This window comes from Schistocerca piceifrons, chromosome 2, assembly GCF_021461385.2.
Source record: "Schistocerca piceifrons isolate TAMUIC-IGC-003096 chromosome 2, iqSchPice1.1, whole genome shotgun sequence".
In the NCBI taxonomy this organism is placed as follows: Eukaryota; Metazoa; Arthropoda; class Insecta; order Orthoptera; family Acrididae; genus Schistocerca; species Schistocerca piceifrons.
In genome coordinates, this window is record NC_060139.1 from 1,058,123,691 (window position 1) to 1,058,139,511 (window position 15,821).

General features: G+C 44.5%; 1 protein-coding gene across 1 annotated transcript in view; it reads right to left on the reverse strand.

Annotated features, from left to right (window-relative positions):
• Positions 1–15,561, reverse strand: part of LOC124774878 (fibronectin type 3 and ankyrin repeat domains protein 1-like) — a 48,628-nt gene extending 33,067 nt beyond the window's left edge. Inside the window, exons 1-2 of the mRNA XM_047249527.1 lie at positions 15,388–15,561; positions 14,674–14,723 (exon numbers count right to left, since the gene is read on the reverse strand). Coding sequence (XP_047105483.1) covers positions 14,674–14,723; positions 15,388–15,414 — 77 coding nt within the window. The 5' untranslated portion in view covers positions 15,415–15,561. The remainder of the gene's footprint in view (positions 1–14,673; positions 14,724–15,387) is intronic.
• Positions 15,562–15,821: the final 260 nt, after the last annotated feature.

The window sequence follows — 15,821 nt, forward strand, 5'->3', positions numbered from 1 at the left end:
AGATATATTGTTTGATTTGAGTTCACAACCAAGGTCCTCTGTTCAGAACATCCTCACATCTGTAATGTGGGACCATTGTCAGAAACGCACATAATTCCACGTAGGTGGACTTCTTGATCTGGTAATCAACAATGCCTTGGAAACAGCGAAATATTCTTGCTCTTGCCTCCAAACAACTTGAAAAGTATACTCGCATTTTTTGTATTTAATCTTTATACTGGAAACTCACAACATAGGACTGAGAGGTTGCATAACTGTCTTTCACTGTCCCATGTAGGCAACAAACAGAAAACAAATCTCTGAACAGCATTTAATACAAGTACACTCAAATCTCTCATAGCTGATACCATCACAGATCACATTAATGCAGTGTACTAAGAATAAAAACATTAACTCCCAAAGTCTAAAATGCACATGATCACTGGCTGCATAAAAACGTTATTGCCCCACCAGTGACTAAAATTCCAACTATGCTGAAACTGTCTTGAGATACTCTATTACCTGTTTTTTACCAACAAAGTTGTGTATAGGACTGTAAAAGGACAGAACTGCAGAACTGAAATGGAAATAATGCTTCAATTAGCTGAGAAGCTCGTGATTGCCAGCCATGTACCCAAAGTATCATTTTCACTAAATAGCAGTAGCACTTCATAACACAGGAAATAACATTTATAAAACCACAACTACAAAATAACACAAGGAAGGTCTTATAATGCTCTAATGACAGCGCTGGGAGGAACCACAACCAAAACATTTGAAAAATATATTTTCTTGGCAAGCTGCTCTTCTCTATAGGCAGTTGTGAGCTGCACCATCCTCCGTATCGTGATTTCTTGGTTGTCGCTTCCAGCAGGCTATATGTGAGCAGTGTGAAACTTACTATCTGTCATTCTACAATGTGCAGCACGCACAGAGCAGAGCTGAGCAGCGATGAGGCTGCATTGTAGGAACGAGGAACTGGTGTCTGCTATGTAAAGTCTCTGATGGTAGATACTAGCATGGCAAATACCTCATCATTTTTCAACTGCACACCGTTGCTCAGCTGTAGTGGCATGATGTATGGGATGTCGATGGGGTAGTGGCAGTGTACAGCTAACTGTAGTGTTGTGACAGTGCCACGACATTTAACAGTGCCGCCACGACAGTACGCGCAAACGGCGATAGAGGCGCTCCGCAACTCGGCTGAGCGCGGGAGCGCCACCTAGCTACGAACGGCGCCGGCCGCATATCAAGAGATACTGAGTTGTTATCATGTAACCAGCTATTGTTTCGAAGTGAGTGTGTTTGAATATCCACGCAATTATTGGGGATTAAAGGTTATAACACTTTTTGGCGACGAGGTCGGATATTTTCACTGCGTTGTGGATTTGTGTGTTCGTGACAGGGCAGACATGGAACAGCTTATGCAAGCACTCATTGAACAACAAACACAGCTGACGGCTGCTATTCAGGCACAACAAACACAGCTGACGGCTGCTATTCAGGTGTTGTCGACGTCGCTTACTCATCGTCTGTCTTCCTCTTCTCCGCCTCCATTCCCTCCTTACGACGAGGCCACTGAAGACTGGGAGGATTATGAGAAGCGTTTGCGGCAACACTTCTTGGCTTTCGGCGTTGTCGACGCTCCTATGTGTAAGTCGTTATTTCTATCTTGGATTTCCCCACGGATCTATCAGCTGTTATCTCAGTTAGCCCCTCTGCGGGAACCTGCCTCTCTGTCCTTCCAAGAAATGTGTGACTTATTGTCTAACTATTACCGAAAAAACACCCATGTCGTTGCCGCCCGCGTGGCTTTCTACCGGTGTCGTAAACAGCCCCATCAATCTTACCGGGCTTGGGCGGCGGAACTACACGGTCTGAGTAGGAAATGTCAGTTTGTCACGGACACTCATCATGAGTCTTATGCTGATCCAATGGTTAGGGATGCTATTCTACGGCTTGCTCCTCATAAAGAAGTTCGGCAACGTGCCCTACAACTGCCAAACCCGTCGTTGTCGGAAGTTCTAAGCATCGCTCAAACCTTTGAAGTGTCTCACGCTGCTGGCGTGCAAATAGACGCATGGTGTGATGTAGGCGCTGTACAGTTAACTTTCGACATGGACAATTTGCCTGTTTCACAGGAGAACGAAGATGTGGCGGCGGTTCACTCGCGTAAACAACGTCGCGTTGGGTTGCAACGCTCGCAGCGAAAACAGCAACCACAGAAGCAGGTTCGTTCCGCACTTCCTTCTTGTCCACGTTGTTTCGTACAGCATGACAGGGCTGCGTGTCCAAAACGTTGGGCCACGTGTAATTCATGTAGGAAAAAAGGCCACATTGCTTCTGTATGTCAGTTCCCTAAAGTTCCTGTCGATGAGGACGAGGCATTGGACGTGGATGTTAACTGCGTGCTTTCTCAAACAAATAAGTTGTTTGTTACTGTTCGTGTTCTGGATAAAGACATTCACATGCAAGTGGACACTGGCTCTGCAGTAACTCTCATTAATTCTTGCACGTATTTGGAGTTGGGCTCCCCTCCCTTGTCTACAGTTACGCGAAATCTGAGAACTTATAATAAACAGAAAATTCCTATCATTGGCCAATTTGATGCTTCCACTGCTTACAGGTCTGTTGTTCGGCCCCTCACGTTTTATGTGGTGGATCATGCGGGCACTGAAAACCTGTTCGGTTATGATGCTTTCCAGTTGTTCGGGTTCTCCATTGATGATGTTGTGCACCTCATATCTGAGGATATTCCATATCAACAGCTGGATGGATTGTGTTCTGAATTTTCGTCCGTGTTCTCTGCTGGTCTGGGTCGTGCCAAGGATTTTGAAGCCCACATTACTCTTAAACCTACAGCTCGCCCTAAGTTTTTCCGTGCACGCCCTATTCTGGTGGCGTTGCGTGCACCTGTCAAGGCTGAGATAGACAGGTTAACAGCTTCAGGGATTCTCCTTCCTGTTACCTCCAGCGAATGGGCATCGCCAATCGTGGTGGTTTCTAAACCAAACGGGAGTCTGCGATTGTGTGGTGATTTTAAAGCCACTGTCAACGCTCAGAGCCTCATTGACACTTATCCTCTTCCCCGTCCTGAGGAATTATTTACCAAGCTCGCTGGGGGCCAGTTCTTTTCCAAACTTGACTTATCGGAGGCGTACCATCAGTTGCCGTTGGATGCTTCTTCCAAGGAATTTCTCGTCATCAACACTCCTTGTGGGTTGTATCAGTACCAGCGGTTACCATTTGGCGTCGCTAGCGCGCCGGCCATTTTTCAGCGGTTTTTGGAACAGCTCACAGCTTCCATTCCGGGCTGCATAAACTATCTGGATGACATTGTTGTCACGGGGGCCACCACTGAGGAGCACCTTCGCAATTTGCGTTCACTGTTTCGGGTTTTGCATTCGGCTGGGTTGAGGTGCAATCTGGACAAGTCACAGTTCTTCCAACCCTCCATTGTGTATCTTGGTTTCCACTTGTCCCGTGAGGATATACGTCCTCTACGTCAGCACATTGCGGCCATTAACGCTCTACCCCGGCCGTCTACGGTCAAAGAACTTCAGGCGTTTCTAGGCAAGATTGCTTATTATCACAAATTCATTCCATCCGTCGCGGCGGTAGCTCATCCTCTGCATCAGCTGTTACGCAAAAACGTCCCATTCTGTTGGTCCGACAAGTGTGAGCAGGCTTTTGTCCGCCTGAAGGCTCATTTGCAGTCAGCGCCTTGTCTTGCCACATTCCGTCTGGGTCAGCACTTGGTTCTGGCGACTGACGTGTCACAGTATGGCATACGGGCTGTTCTCGCCCATTGGTATGAGGATGGGTCGGAACGACCCATCGCCTATGCTTCCAAGACCCTCAACAATGCGCAACGGCATTACTCTCAAATCGAAAAGGAGGCGCTCGCTATCATTTATGCTCTCAAAAAGTTCAGCATTTTTTTGTATGGTTCTAAGTTTCACCTCATCACCGACCATAAGCCGCTGGTCTCTCTGTTCAGCCCATCGGCGTTGCTTCCGGATAAGGCAGCTCACCGCCTGCAACGTTTGGCCTTATACTTGTCTCGTTTTCACTATGAGATTCACTATCGCCCCACAGCCCAGCACGCCAACGCTGATGCATTGTCGCTATTGCCGATGGGCCCTGACCCGGTTTTCGATCGTGATGAACTACTCTGTTTCCACATTGATGAGGAAGCCGGACAGGACCAAGGGCCGGGCATCGGATCCCCTTCGCAACTACGATGCCTTGCGCCTTCGTCTGTCTGTTCGTGATGGTGTTGTTCTTCTGGCCACGGATGGCGCATCTCCACGGGTCATGGTGCAAGCCTCTCTTCGCAAAGATGTTCTCAAACTGTTGCATGAAGGCCATTGGGGTATTTCTCGGACTAAGTCCCTGGCCCGCAGGCACGTTTATTGGCCCGGTATTGACTCGGACATCGCCCACATGGTTGCTGCGTGTGGTCAGTGCGCTCAACAACTGGCTGCACCTCGTACAATGCCCTCTCCGTGGCCTGATCCGGCGCAGCCATGGGAACGGGTGCACACTGACTTTGCCGGCCCCTTCCTCGGTACTTATTGGCTACTGTTGATTGACGCCTTCTCAAACTTTCCGTTTGTTGTTCGATGTCCGTCGCCCACCACTGCGGCGACGCTGGCTTTGGCCAAAATCTTTGCTTTAGAAGGTCTTCCGTCCACGATCGTCACGGACAATGGCCCTCAGTTCTCTTCGCAGGCCTTCCGTGATTTTTGTACTGAACAAGGGATTCATCATGTTACAGCACCGCCCTTCCATCCGCAATCGAATGGGGAGGTCGAGCACCTTGTCCGCACTTTCAAAAGCCAGATGAAAAAATTCCTTAGTGATTTTTCCACAGATGACGCTCTGCTGCAATTTCTGAGTTCTTATCGCTTCACGCCTCTGGGCGATCGCAGCCCTGCTGAACTCTTGAATGGCCGCCAACCGCGCACTCTACTGCACCTGCTTCACCCTGTCAGGCCTTGTGCTGTGTCCCCTAGTGCGGGAAAATACTCGGTGGGCGCCGACGTGTGGGCACGAGGGTATGGAGCTCGCCCTAAATGGATTCCAGGGGTGGTCAAGGCTCTTCACGGCCGCCGGCTTTGTGAAATATGTACGGACGGCATGGTTGTTCGCCATTACGACCAGATGCGCCCACGAGTGGTGGCCGCGCCGGTGCCACTGCCCCTTCCTTCGCCTCCACCAGCCCGAGAAGCCAGTCCTGTCACTGCTGCCGATCTACCGTACGTGTTGATGCAGCCGACGTCGCTACCGCTTCCGCGTACGCCGGAACCGGCCCCAGTCACGACGCCGCCTTCTCCGGGACCCATCTTGCTGGAGCACACCCACAGGTCCACGACGTCTATGGATGCTGCTCCGGAGTTTTCACCCATCACCTCGTCCAGGAGGCACGTTCCACGCACGAGCTTCCGTCCTGGACATTTTCGACCATACTCTCGTGTCTCTCTGCGGGATCTTCTCGGGGCCTCACAAGAGGCCATGGATGTCTCCGCACTGTCCATGTCCCCAAGGAAGTGAGTGTTTTTTTTTTCAAGGGGGGAAAAGTGTTGTGACAGTGCCACGACATTTAACAGTGCCGCCACGATAGTACGCACAAACGGCGATAGAGACGCTCCGCAACTCGGCTAAGCGCGGGAGCGCCACCTAGCTACGAACGGCACCGGCCGCATGTCACGGCACGGCAGTCGATTAAGAGATACTGAGTTGTTATCATGTAACCAGCTATTGTTTCGAAGTGAGTGTGTTTGAATATTCACGCAATTATTGGTGATTAAAGGTTGTAACATGTAGTGCACTCATCTGTATCTAGGGAAGTCCAGTGGTGACTAACCAGAAGCACGTGCTACACAACACGGTTTTGATTTGCCCACAGTGTCTTCTATTACAACCAAATCAAAGACAGGAAATGCATAGAGCCCAACTTCAGTACACTTGTGCACAGAAGTATGCTTAACAGCCACCTCTGAGACTGAAGAAAATGAAAATAGGATCTCGATGTCCTGCTTCTGATCAGCAGTTTGCACACAGCTGGCACTAGATGTGAGCAGAATGGGCAAGATGTGCTTGCCAGGGGCAAATAATGGGATGCTCCACAATGGAGACAGTTATTCCATATGCCAGTCATATATGCAACTAGAGTGGGTAGCTGAAACTTAAAAGATATTGCAAAGAAACAGTGATGTTACAAGGACAGAAGCTGAATAGTTGACACAAGGGCAGATGCAAATTACAATACAAGCAGGGACAAAATAAAAGAGAGCAGCAATAGATGGCCTAAGCCAATCACCCTGTAGGAGGAGAGCTAAAACACAAGAGACACACAGACAGATGGCTTAAAGCTGCTTGCCTGGGAACACGACAAACACACGTGAGAGTGCAATTCAGAAGAGGCCTGTTTCTGCAGGCATTTGCAGGAGGCAGTCACATGGCCTCTCCCCCACACCTCCTGATTGGTTGTTCAAAGGACACTTGGCTAGGCTGCGTCCTAGTATGGGTTCTGCTCTGCCCTCAGTTACTGGTGCATTTACTCATCATGCATATAGGAGCACATATAGGCTGGGATGACTGGGTTCTGAATATAAAATCTTAATGATGTAGAAAGACAATAAAAATTATTAACTTCTTGGAGTCCAAATTGCGGATGATGAATGGGATTGTACACAGCAAGTAGAATGGAGGACACCTTAAAATAATAATATTCTGAGTCAGTAACATTTAGAATTGCAGAAGCGCATTTCTACAGAAAATCTGCATTCCACTACATCTTTAGCCATGTAGAGGGTAGTGTGGACGACCGCTACAATGGTAGGGTCAAGTTGAGACACTGGATTATTGTCAGGATGATGACCAATGTTTGCTCATACAACCATCATTATTAACCATACATTTAAGAACAATATGAATAGGTTAGATTGTTTCTCACTACATAGAAGTGGCTCTGAGTTGCCGACACACACAAAGAAACAGGTGCTAAACTTTTAGCTTTTGGACAAACAATTCCTCCTACAGAAGCAGAACACATAGAGAGAGAGAGAGAGAGAGAGAGAGAGAGAGAGAGACTGTTTGCGGTAGAGCATGAGAGAGAGTTTCTGCAGATGCTCGACTGAACAACAGCATAACAAGAAAATGAATGAATTCCGCCCTCTGTTGGAGCAGCACTAACATCTGCTTCTACTTCAGCTTATTGTGCTGCAGCTGGAAGCACAGCTGTTCCTTTCCGCATTGCAAAAATGCAAGGCCACGGCAGTTACAATGGAACACTATGGAAACAAAGAGAAGTCACATATGAAAGAATGTCGTGTGTCATCAATTTTGTGTTAGTGAACGGAAGGAGTGATGCACTGCAGATGAGCTGCACAGTTAGGAGAGAACAACTGCACTTTATTCACACTAATGAAATGAAGTACAATACACTAGTGATGTCGGTGATGCTTTGGTCAGCCAAGAGCTACTTGAGGGCAAGCAGCACTTGCAGTTGTAGCCCCAGAAGTTGGAGATGATGATTAGTTGTTTATGGTGCAAAATGACAATGTCATCAGTGCTCTTTGAGGTGGTGTTCAGCAAGGAGGCAGTCCTGGACAGCCAGGGAGGGCATCCACTGAGGTGAGAACCCTGGATGGTTTGTGGTGGAGTGCAGGGAGGTGAGACCCCTGGACAGTTAGTGGCGAGCTGGAGGATACACTGGAGGCATAACCTGGCAAGAAGGAGGCACTCAATGATAGCCTGATAACCTTGGCCAGCTCACAGATGTTCATGGTGAGTGCATGCTGAGCACACTGACCTGAGGGGGGTGGGGATGGGGGGGGGGGGGGGGGAGCCGATGGTGATACCCACTTGGCTGAAGTACATATGTGCACACAGCATATCACGTAGAATGGAAAAGGTGGTCGCGGTCACAATGCTGGATACTGGGACAAGTGTACTGTTAGCAGTGAGGCTGGTGCTACTCGATGCTCGATGTCGGGATGGTAGTGAAAAGGTTGGTCATAAACAACCTGGGCTATTTACATTATTGTTGTGCTGTTTGCATATAACGTCCCATGGCAGTGTTGCCTGCAGATTGTAGCTGCAGCAACCTGTAGTCCATGCCTGTACGCTTGGTTGTGACAGAGGTAGCCACATGGGGGACTCCATACTTTTATTTTCTGAAACCATTCATGAAACTTTTCAAACACACATCATCTGTTGTAACAATTACTAAACGCAGACATTTTATCCAAAACTAAAATATGAGGTCTGTTCAAATATTCTGGAATAGTAATCACAATTTTTTAGTACAAGTACCTTTTACTTATTGCGCATGGCCCTTTCAAAAAAAACTCTCCTCCACAATTGATGCACCACTCCCAATGCTGTTTCCACTTCCAGAAGCAGTCCTGATATGCCTATTGCTGGATTGAGCAAAGCGCCATCTGCAAATTCTCTTTTATCTCATCTGTCATTGCAAATCTTCATCTTTTCAATGTGGTTTTCAACTTTGGAAATAAAAAAGTCTGCAGGACCAACTCTGGAGAATATGGAGGATGAGGTAGCACAGTGATTCTGTTTTTTGTGCAACAATCACACACCAACAGGGATGGATGTGCAGGTGCATTATCCTGAAGCAAGAGCCACGAATTGTCTTGCCAAATTCCAGGCTGTTTCTCACAGGTGTCGCAACACGTCCTGATAGTACCATCAATTAACAGCTTGTCCCTGTGGCTTGAATTCACGATGAACTAATCCTTCAAAGTCAAAGAAAACTTTCAGCATGGCTGTAAAATTTTACCTGACCTGGCTGATGAGCTTCTTTTGGTCTTTGAGAACTCTTCCTGATGAACTGTGAAGACTCTACCTTGCTCTCAATATTATAAACATAGACCCACATCTTATCAGCAGTTATAATTCTCTTAAAAAACACCTCATTCTCATTTGTGCGATCCAAAAGTTCTTCATAGATTGTGACACGAAGGTGTTTCTCATCTTCACTCATGAGCCGGGGGCCGAACTTGGCGGCAACATGATGAATTCCAAGATGCTGTGTCAGGATATTATGACACGATCCAACTGAAATGTTACATTCTTCTGCAATCTCTCGGACAGCAAATCTATAATTGACATGCACAGTTTCATTGATGTTTCCGACACGAGCATCGTCAGTAGATGTTGGAGGGCATCCTGAACGAGAGTCACGTTTAACTTCCATCTGGCCATTTTTAAACTAGGCCTATGTCAACCATTCTCTCTTTATTTATTGCAGATGTGTTGCTCTTCTAACTCTGCCATTTTGAAATTCACAAACTGTATGACATGTTCTACTCAATACAGCACAGAACAATAGGTAACAGACATACGCAAATGAAACTTCTGGCAGTTACACATTAAACACAGGCATGTGCAGGGATACCAACCACATTTCGCTCCAACACACCACTGGTGTGAAATCGTGAATGTTCCAGAATTTTTTGAACAGACCTTGTATTCATAAGAAGACAGCATGAAGATAACACAAATGCAGGCGTAGTGCTCTTCACATGATAACTACCCATTTTAATAAAATTGCAAGGGAGATTGCTTGGAGAGCGAAATACAGTTGGCAACATGTTGGTTTGAAAATGAAGCAGCACTCATAGGACTATATAAAAAAAAGTTTTACCCCACCCACTGAATCACTCTCTTTTACAGCAAAACAGAATCGAAACAAGAGTTTTGGTGTCATTCACATATGGAATGGTTTGTCAAGAACTGTGATTCTGTTGAGGATCCACATATATGCTACAGTGTTTCACATGGGACCCGACTCCGGGGTCGGAACACAAAGCGTTAAATAAAAGGATTATACATTGATAAAGTTACACTAATGCTGTCAAAAGTGTTAGTCGAATTCTACAATATCGCTGCTGGTTCTGGGAAACCAAACTACTTATTTCTGTTAGCAACTGCAAATTATGGAATAAAAGGTTTATGAGAAAATCATTAACAATGAAAATGCTGTTATAACGGCAAGTTGAACACATATATTTCAAAACAACACAACACATATAAGTCACTGAGCAAGTTGACAAAGCAAGACATGTGAACACGGTCACATTCGAATGAGCACTGAGTCCAAGTCTAGCGGCCGCTGGCTGGCTGGACGCTTAGGTGGCGCAGCTGCTGCGCAGCTGGCAGACAGCGCCGCATGTAGAGGACATGTGTAATTGCGCGGTGGCACTTTGAATGATCAGCGAGTCACAACGAATGCAGTAATAAATACTCAACTAAATGCCTTCGGACACCAGCCATTGTGCCACATTAATTTCACACGAATTTCCTGGTAGATTAAAATTGTTTGCCAGACAGACTCGAACTCAGTACCTTTGCCTTTCATGGGCAAGTGCTTTATCAGCCGAGCTACCCAAGTGTGAGTCACGACCAGTCCTCGCAACCTTACCTCCACCCATTTCTCATATCATGCTTTGCAAAGTTCACAGAAGTTCTCCTACAAAACTTGCATGACTAGCACACCTAGAAGAACGAATACTGCGGAGACATGGCTTAGCCACAGTCTGGGCTATGATCCCTTTTTTTCCAGGAGTGCTAGTCTTGCAAGTTTCGCAGGAGAGTTCCTATCAGATGTGGGAGGTAGGAGTTGAGGTAAAGTTGCAAGTAAAGCTGTGAGTATGAATTACGAGTCATACTTAGGTAGCTCATGTGGTAGAGCAACTGCTCATGCAAGATGAATGTCCTGAATTCAAGTCTTGGTCTGGCACACTGTTGTAATCAGTCAATAAGTTTCATGTCAGTGCACACTCCATTGCAGGGAGGACATCCAATTCTTATTTACACATATTTACATTGAACTAGAAGTTATTTAGCTATGAAAAGAGTAGCTTTGTTGGCATTCTGTTAATACTGTTTCACAGAAGCTTCCAGTAAATGCAATTATTACCCATGAATCTGATAAACATCACGATAATGTGAACAAAACCAGATTTGTGACAAAAAGCAGCACTGCCAAATAGTTTTAAATTACAAGGAGACAGAAAAGTTGCTGGGCAATTAACTTCAGTAGGAGACGAAATTCTTGGTACTGCCAATAAGGCACATAAGAGACTAGTCTAGTTTTCAGAACTGTTAGTTCTTTCTCCAGGAAGGAAAAAGGGATAGGTTTGGGAATCTTAAAAATGAAAGATGAGCCACTCAGAACTAAGGGTGAGGGGAACCCACTTGTTGCCGGACAAAGACAAAAGGGGAGAGCGGGTGTCAGAGGAGGTCAGATATAGTATAAGATAGTATAGTATAGTATAGTATAGTATAGTATAGTATAGTATAGTATACTGGTATGCGCTGTGGGCCTTTGCCTGCTTCAGCACAGACATGATGTAAAGATGGATTCAGATGCAGTGAAATGAAGTTGGGGTGACAAGGGAGAAGGGTGGAAGAAGCTGGTTGAAGAACACGCTTCCTGCAGATGGTGGTGCACCGATGAAATTAACCCATACGCAACATCAATAAATGTAGTTTGTACCTCGCATGAACAATCTAGACTTCTTTGTATACTCAAAGGAGAAGTTTGTGTCCCGTATTTTTGACGATGGCTTTCCTACTGAGTGTGACACACAAGTGATACAGTAGCTCCTTCTTTCCACCATTGACACCAAAAATGTTATATTTACAAGAAGAATGAGGCATTTATTGACACAGAAAAAGCAGAGTGAAATGTGAGCTACCACAACAGTAAACTTTAAATTTAGCACTCAGCTGTGGGAAATGAGTATCCCTCAATTAAGTGGAACAGTATATGTAACTCCCCCCCCCCCCCCCATACACACAACACTCTCTCTCTCTCTCTCTCTCTCTCTCTCTCTCTCTCTCTCTCTCAAGAATGCACAAATGAAAATACTGCTTTCCAAAGTGACCCACAAAAAATCTAACAGGGGCTTAACAAGATTTGAGAGAATGGAGTATACTACAAGTAAAGCACAGAACCTCATGAACTACTGGCAGCGACAACCAAGACAGGCTGAAAATGGCTTTGGAAGGAAGGAGATATCCTATCACACGAGTACCACAGTTACTTGGAAAATCTTAATCATTAAAATATATTACTCTCATTGCATTTGTACTAATTCCTCCAGCATAGCACAGCAGCACCTCCTGAAAGCCTATCCCTCTGAGATTTCCATCCCTCTACTCTTCTCTGTATTAGCGAAAAGTGAGTAGTGCAATAAAAGATCAATGATGGAAATTAGAGGGATGGAGAAAAACGAAGAGAGAAAGGTATTGGCAATAAAGAAAATAATTCAGTAAATGAATGAATAATGTTATAAATACAATAACAATTAAAAGAGAGTGGGATTTATGCTACTATGGATTAATTCCAAGAAGGTGCAGTGTGTAAGGATTTGTTGGAGAGCAAGTTCCCAGTTCAGGAATTCAGAGAAGCTACAAGTAGTATTGGGTGGGAGTATCAAGGTAGCCTGTGTAGCATAGCAGCTGCAAAAGGAATACAGGTCCCTCGAGTCATGCAGTTGAGATCGTTCAGCAACTTGGTACTAAAGTGATGCTTTCTTTGGGACATATTGATGTATTGTCTATTGGCTTTCCTCTTGGTATCATTACCCAGTGTTCATTTAAACTTTCTTCTGATGTTTTGCTAGCAAGAGTCACAGATTCACCCTCCATTGCTGGAGGCCAGCTGAAGGTCGTGAGACAAAAGCCAACAGGCAATGTGAGTACTGGGTGCCCTAAGGTAGACAGTTCTTCTGCATCTATTCATGAACTAGACCAATTTTTTTGTTGTCATTCCTTCGTAAAATACCATCCAGTGAACACACTCTAGTTGGAAAACAACATGCATAATTTCACAAGCTGCTCTGTGTTTGATACTGTATGAATTGCCAGTGGTGGGGCTGGAGTATGTGATAGTAGGCAGATGCGCAGGACCAGTTTTACAATGGGAAAAAATTACAAGGGTAGAAATCCAAGAGGTAGGGTAACGATCTAGTAATCTCATATGATTTGGCAGCCACGGAGAAAGGAAATCAGTGAAATATGACCTCATTTTAGGCCTCTACTACCACTACTACTACTACTCATTGTTTCCACAGAGTTATATATGAAGGAGTATGGAGCTGCTTTTGTCCCTAAAGGTTGGTCTCTATCATCCAGAGATCCAAGTGACCTGTTCTTCCTTTTCAACCTTCCCCTCCCCGATGAAGAAACTCATAGATTTGAATGCTGGGACAGCTTTTTGTATTTTTATACTTACCCGTTGGCTGTACCACAAGCCAAAATTGGAATCCATGAAATGCATTCACTGTTGCAAATCTTATCTACCATCAGCTGTATAAGAGAATGATTACAATGAAAATTTGTGCTGGATGAGACTTGAACCCAGATTTCCAACTTATCACGAGTGGTCAGCACACCATTAGGCTATCTGAGCATGACTCATGGCAACACCCAAACTTCCATATGTTATCAACCATGTTTCTACAACCTGTACTCATACATCCATTGTGTATATTCCTGTACAGGGGAGACATTTTACTTGAAATGTCATTTGCCCGGTGTCGGCGGATAAATATTATTCTGGTGTAACATCAAGCGCCAGCACGTCGGCAAGGAACATTAAAGTAGAGAGGGCTGTGGGAAGATGTCAGCCAAAAGTACGCAGACCAAACCCTCTCTAGGACGAAAACGGGACGGTAGCACCATCTACACGAAGAGGACGTGAGTGCCGTGCTGCCTGGCTACGGCCCAGTTGAAGACGAGCCATTTTACGAATGCTACAGCCGTGACTTAGGAACTATACTGTTTTGCTTGTATTATGAATTGTATATACTGAAGAGATTGCTTATGTTTCATGTCACCCTTTGCTTCCGAGGCCCCACTGTAAATTTCTCAAAGTTAAGTACTGTCATTTATCTTACTGTGATAAAAATTTATTAATATAATTTGCTTGAATTGTCGTCTAGTGATCCGAGAAAGCAGGTTTCCTAGGCACCCTATATTAGACGAGTGGGCAGGACACAACAAATATAATGGTGCAGTGTCTGTGTTATTGTAAATTACTACGCAAAGCCCCTTCGGAAATACATGCATGTCCAAAGAACAGGCACTGCAACTACTACAGCCATTGTGAAATACATGAAATATATTTGCAGTTGTGAATATGGACTACCTTCAGCTGTATAATGGAATGATGAAAGTAAAAATCTGTGCCAGATTAGGGTTCGAATCTGGATTTCCCACTTATTGCGAGTGGTTGCTTTACCTTTAGGCTATCCGAGCAAGACTCATGGCAATATCATATTTATCTGCCAACACTAAGCAAACGACTTTCAAGTAAATTGTCTCCCCTGTACAAGAATATGCATAATGGATGAGCAAGTTCAGGTTGTAGACACACATATATGGAGGTTTGTGTCTGGCCACAAGTTGTGCTTACATAGCATGACCACTCACAATAAGTGGAAAATCTGAGTTTGAGTCCCGGTCCGGCACAAATTTCCATAATCATTCCATTGCACAGCTGATGCTAAGTACTGTAGGCCACGCACTTCACAGGGGTTTGCAGGATATACAGCTGCAGATGTACTAAGAATTCCACTTCCGCTATTAGCCAGCCAGAAACTGAGAAAAAAATGCCTTACCATGGCAACTGACACTTCAGGATAACTGTCAACCTACCTCTTTCTGTTTGTGTTCTTCTCCAGTTCCATTAGTAGATTTTCAGTCTCCTGAAATGCAATCAAAATTTACATCTCCTTCAAGAATAAAAAGTTGGAAGCACACACTAAAATTTTTTGTCCAAACAGTCAAGCATAAGTAAACAGTAACATCACATCTGCCGCAATTGAGCAGAAGTCACAGTACTGAGGATTTGGACAGCTGAAGTTATGGAAGTTGGAAGATTAGGTCTAAGAATACAAGTGTGTGTGTGTGTGTGCCACACCTGTAATCACGACAAAACTTAATCGTAACATATTTCTTCTGAAATCAGAGAAAATTGTGAAAAAACGATGTTCAAAGTCTTTACACCACACAAAAAGGGTTCCATCGAAAAAGATTCTTTCCATCCTTTGACAAATATTAACGAAAATAAGGAGAACAAGGTACTCTACTACTTGATCACTTCTGCTTACTTTCCACTTCCCCAAAAGACGCAACCAAACACACAAATAAGTGCATGTGAACAACGAGTAACAGTCGCATTAGTGAACCTGGCACCTTAATAAAAAAACTTATTTCCTATAGTTGGAAAAATTCGTATGGTATCTTCAATATCTTTAGATTATACGACTGCACCGACATAAAAAGGCGTATGGATTCCCTACTGCGAAGTTATTAACATAAAATTGACGTACAAGGATTATCTTCCATCTAAGAAACAATGTCACTCACGCTTTTTGTGCTCCAGGCTAAAGTCATTAGAAGCAATGCATGTGCTAAAATTCGAAAATATTATACACAATCACATGTAAATACAACGTCACTATTCCAATAGTTACTTCGCCAGCCAAAGACTTAAGACTGAATTCAAAAACAACAAGTAACCGTCAGTGTTAACCACAACAAAAGCTGTCACAGTATTGTGTCAACTGGCGCCAGCGTTGCCAACCCCAGAACATAAAATTATGGCATTTTGTATTTAAAATTATCGTTTTTTATCTAAAATTATCGTATATTGATAATCTTAAAAAAAAACAAAAACAATAATGCTGATAATATGACGTACACAATATTTGTATTCAATCGCGAATGGCGAAGTCTTCTCATCTTTTAAAATTTTTATCCATAAAACCTCCTAATTACGAACCAAAACGTCTCTAATCGCG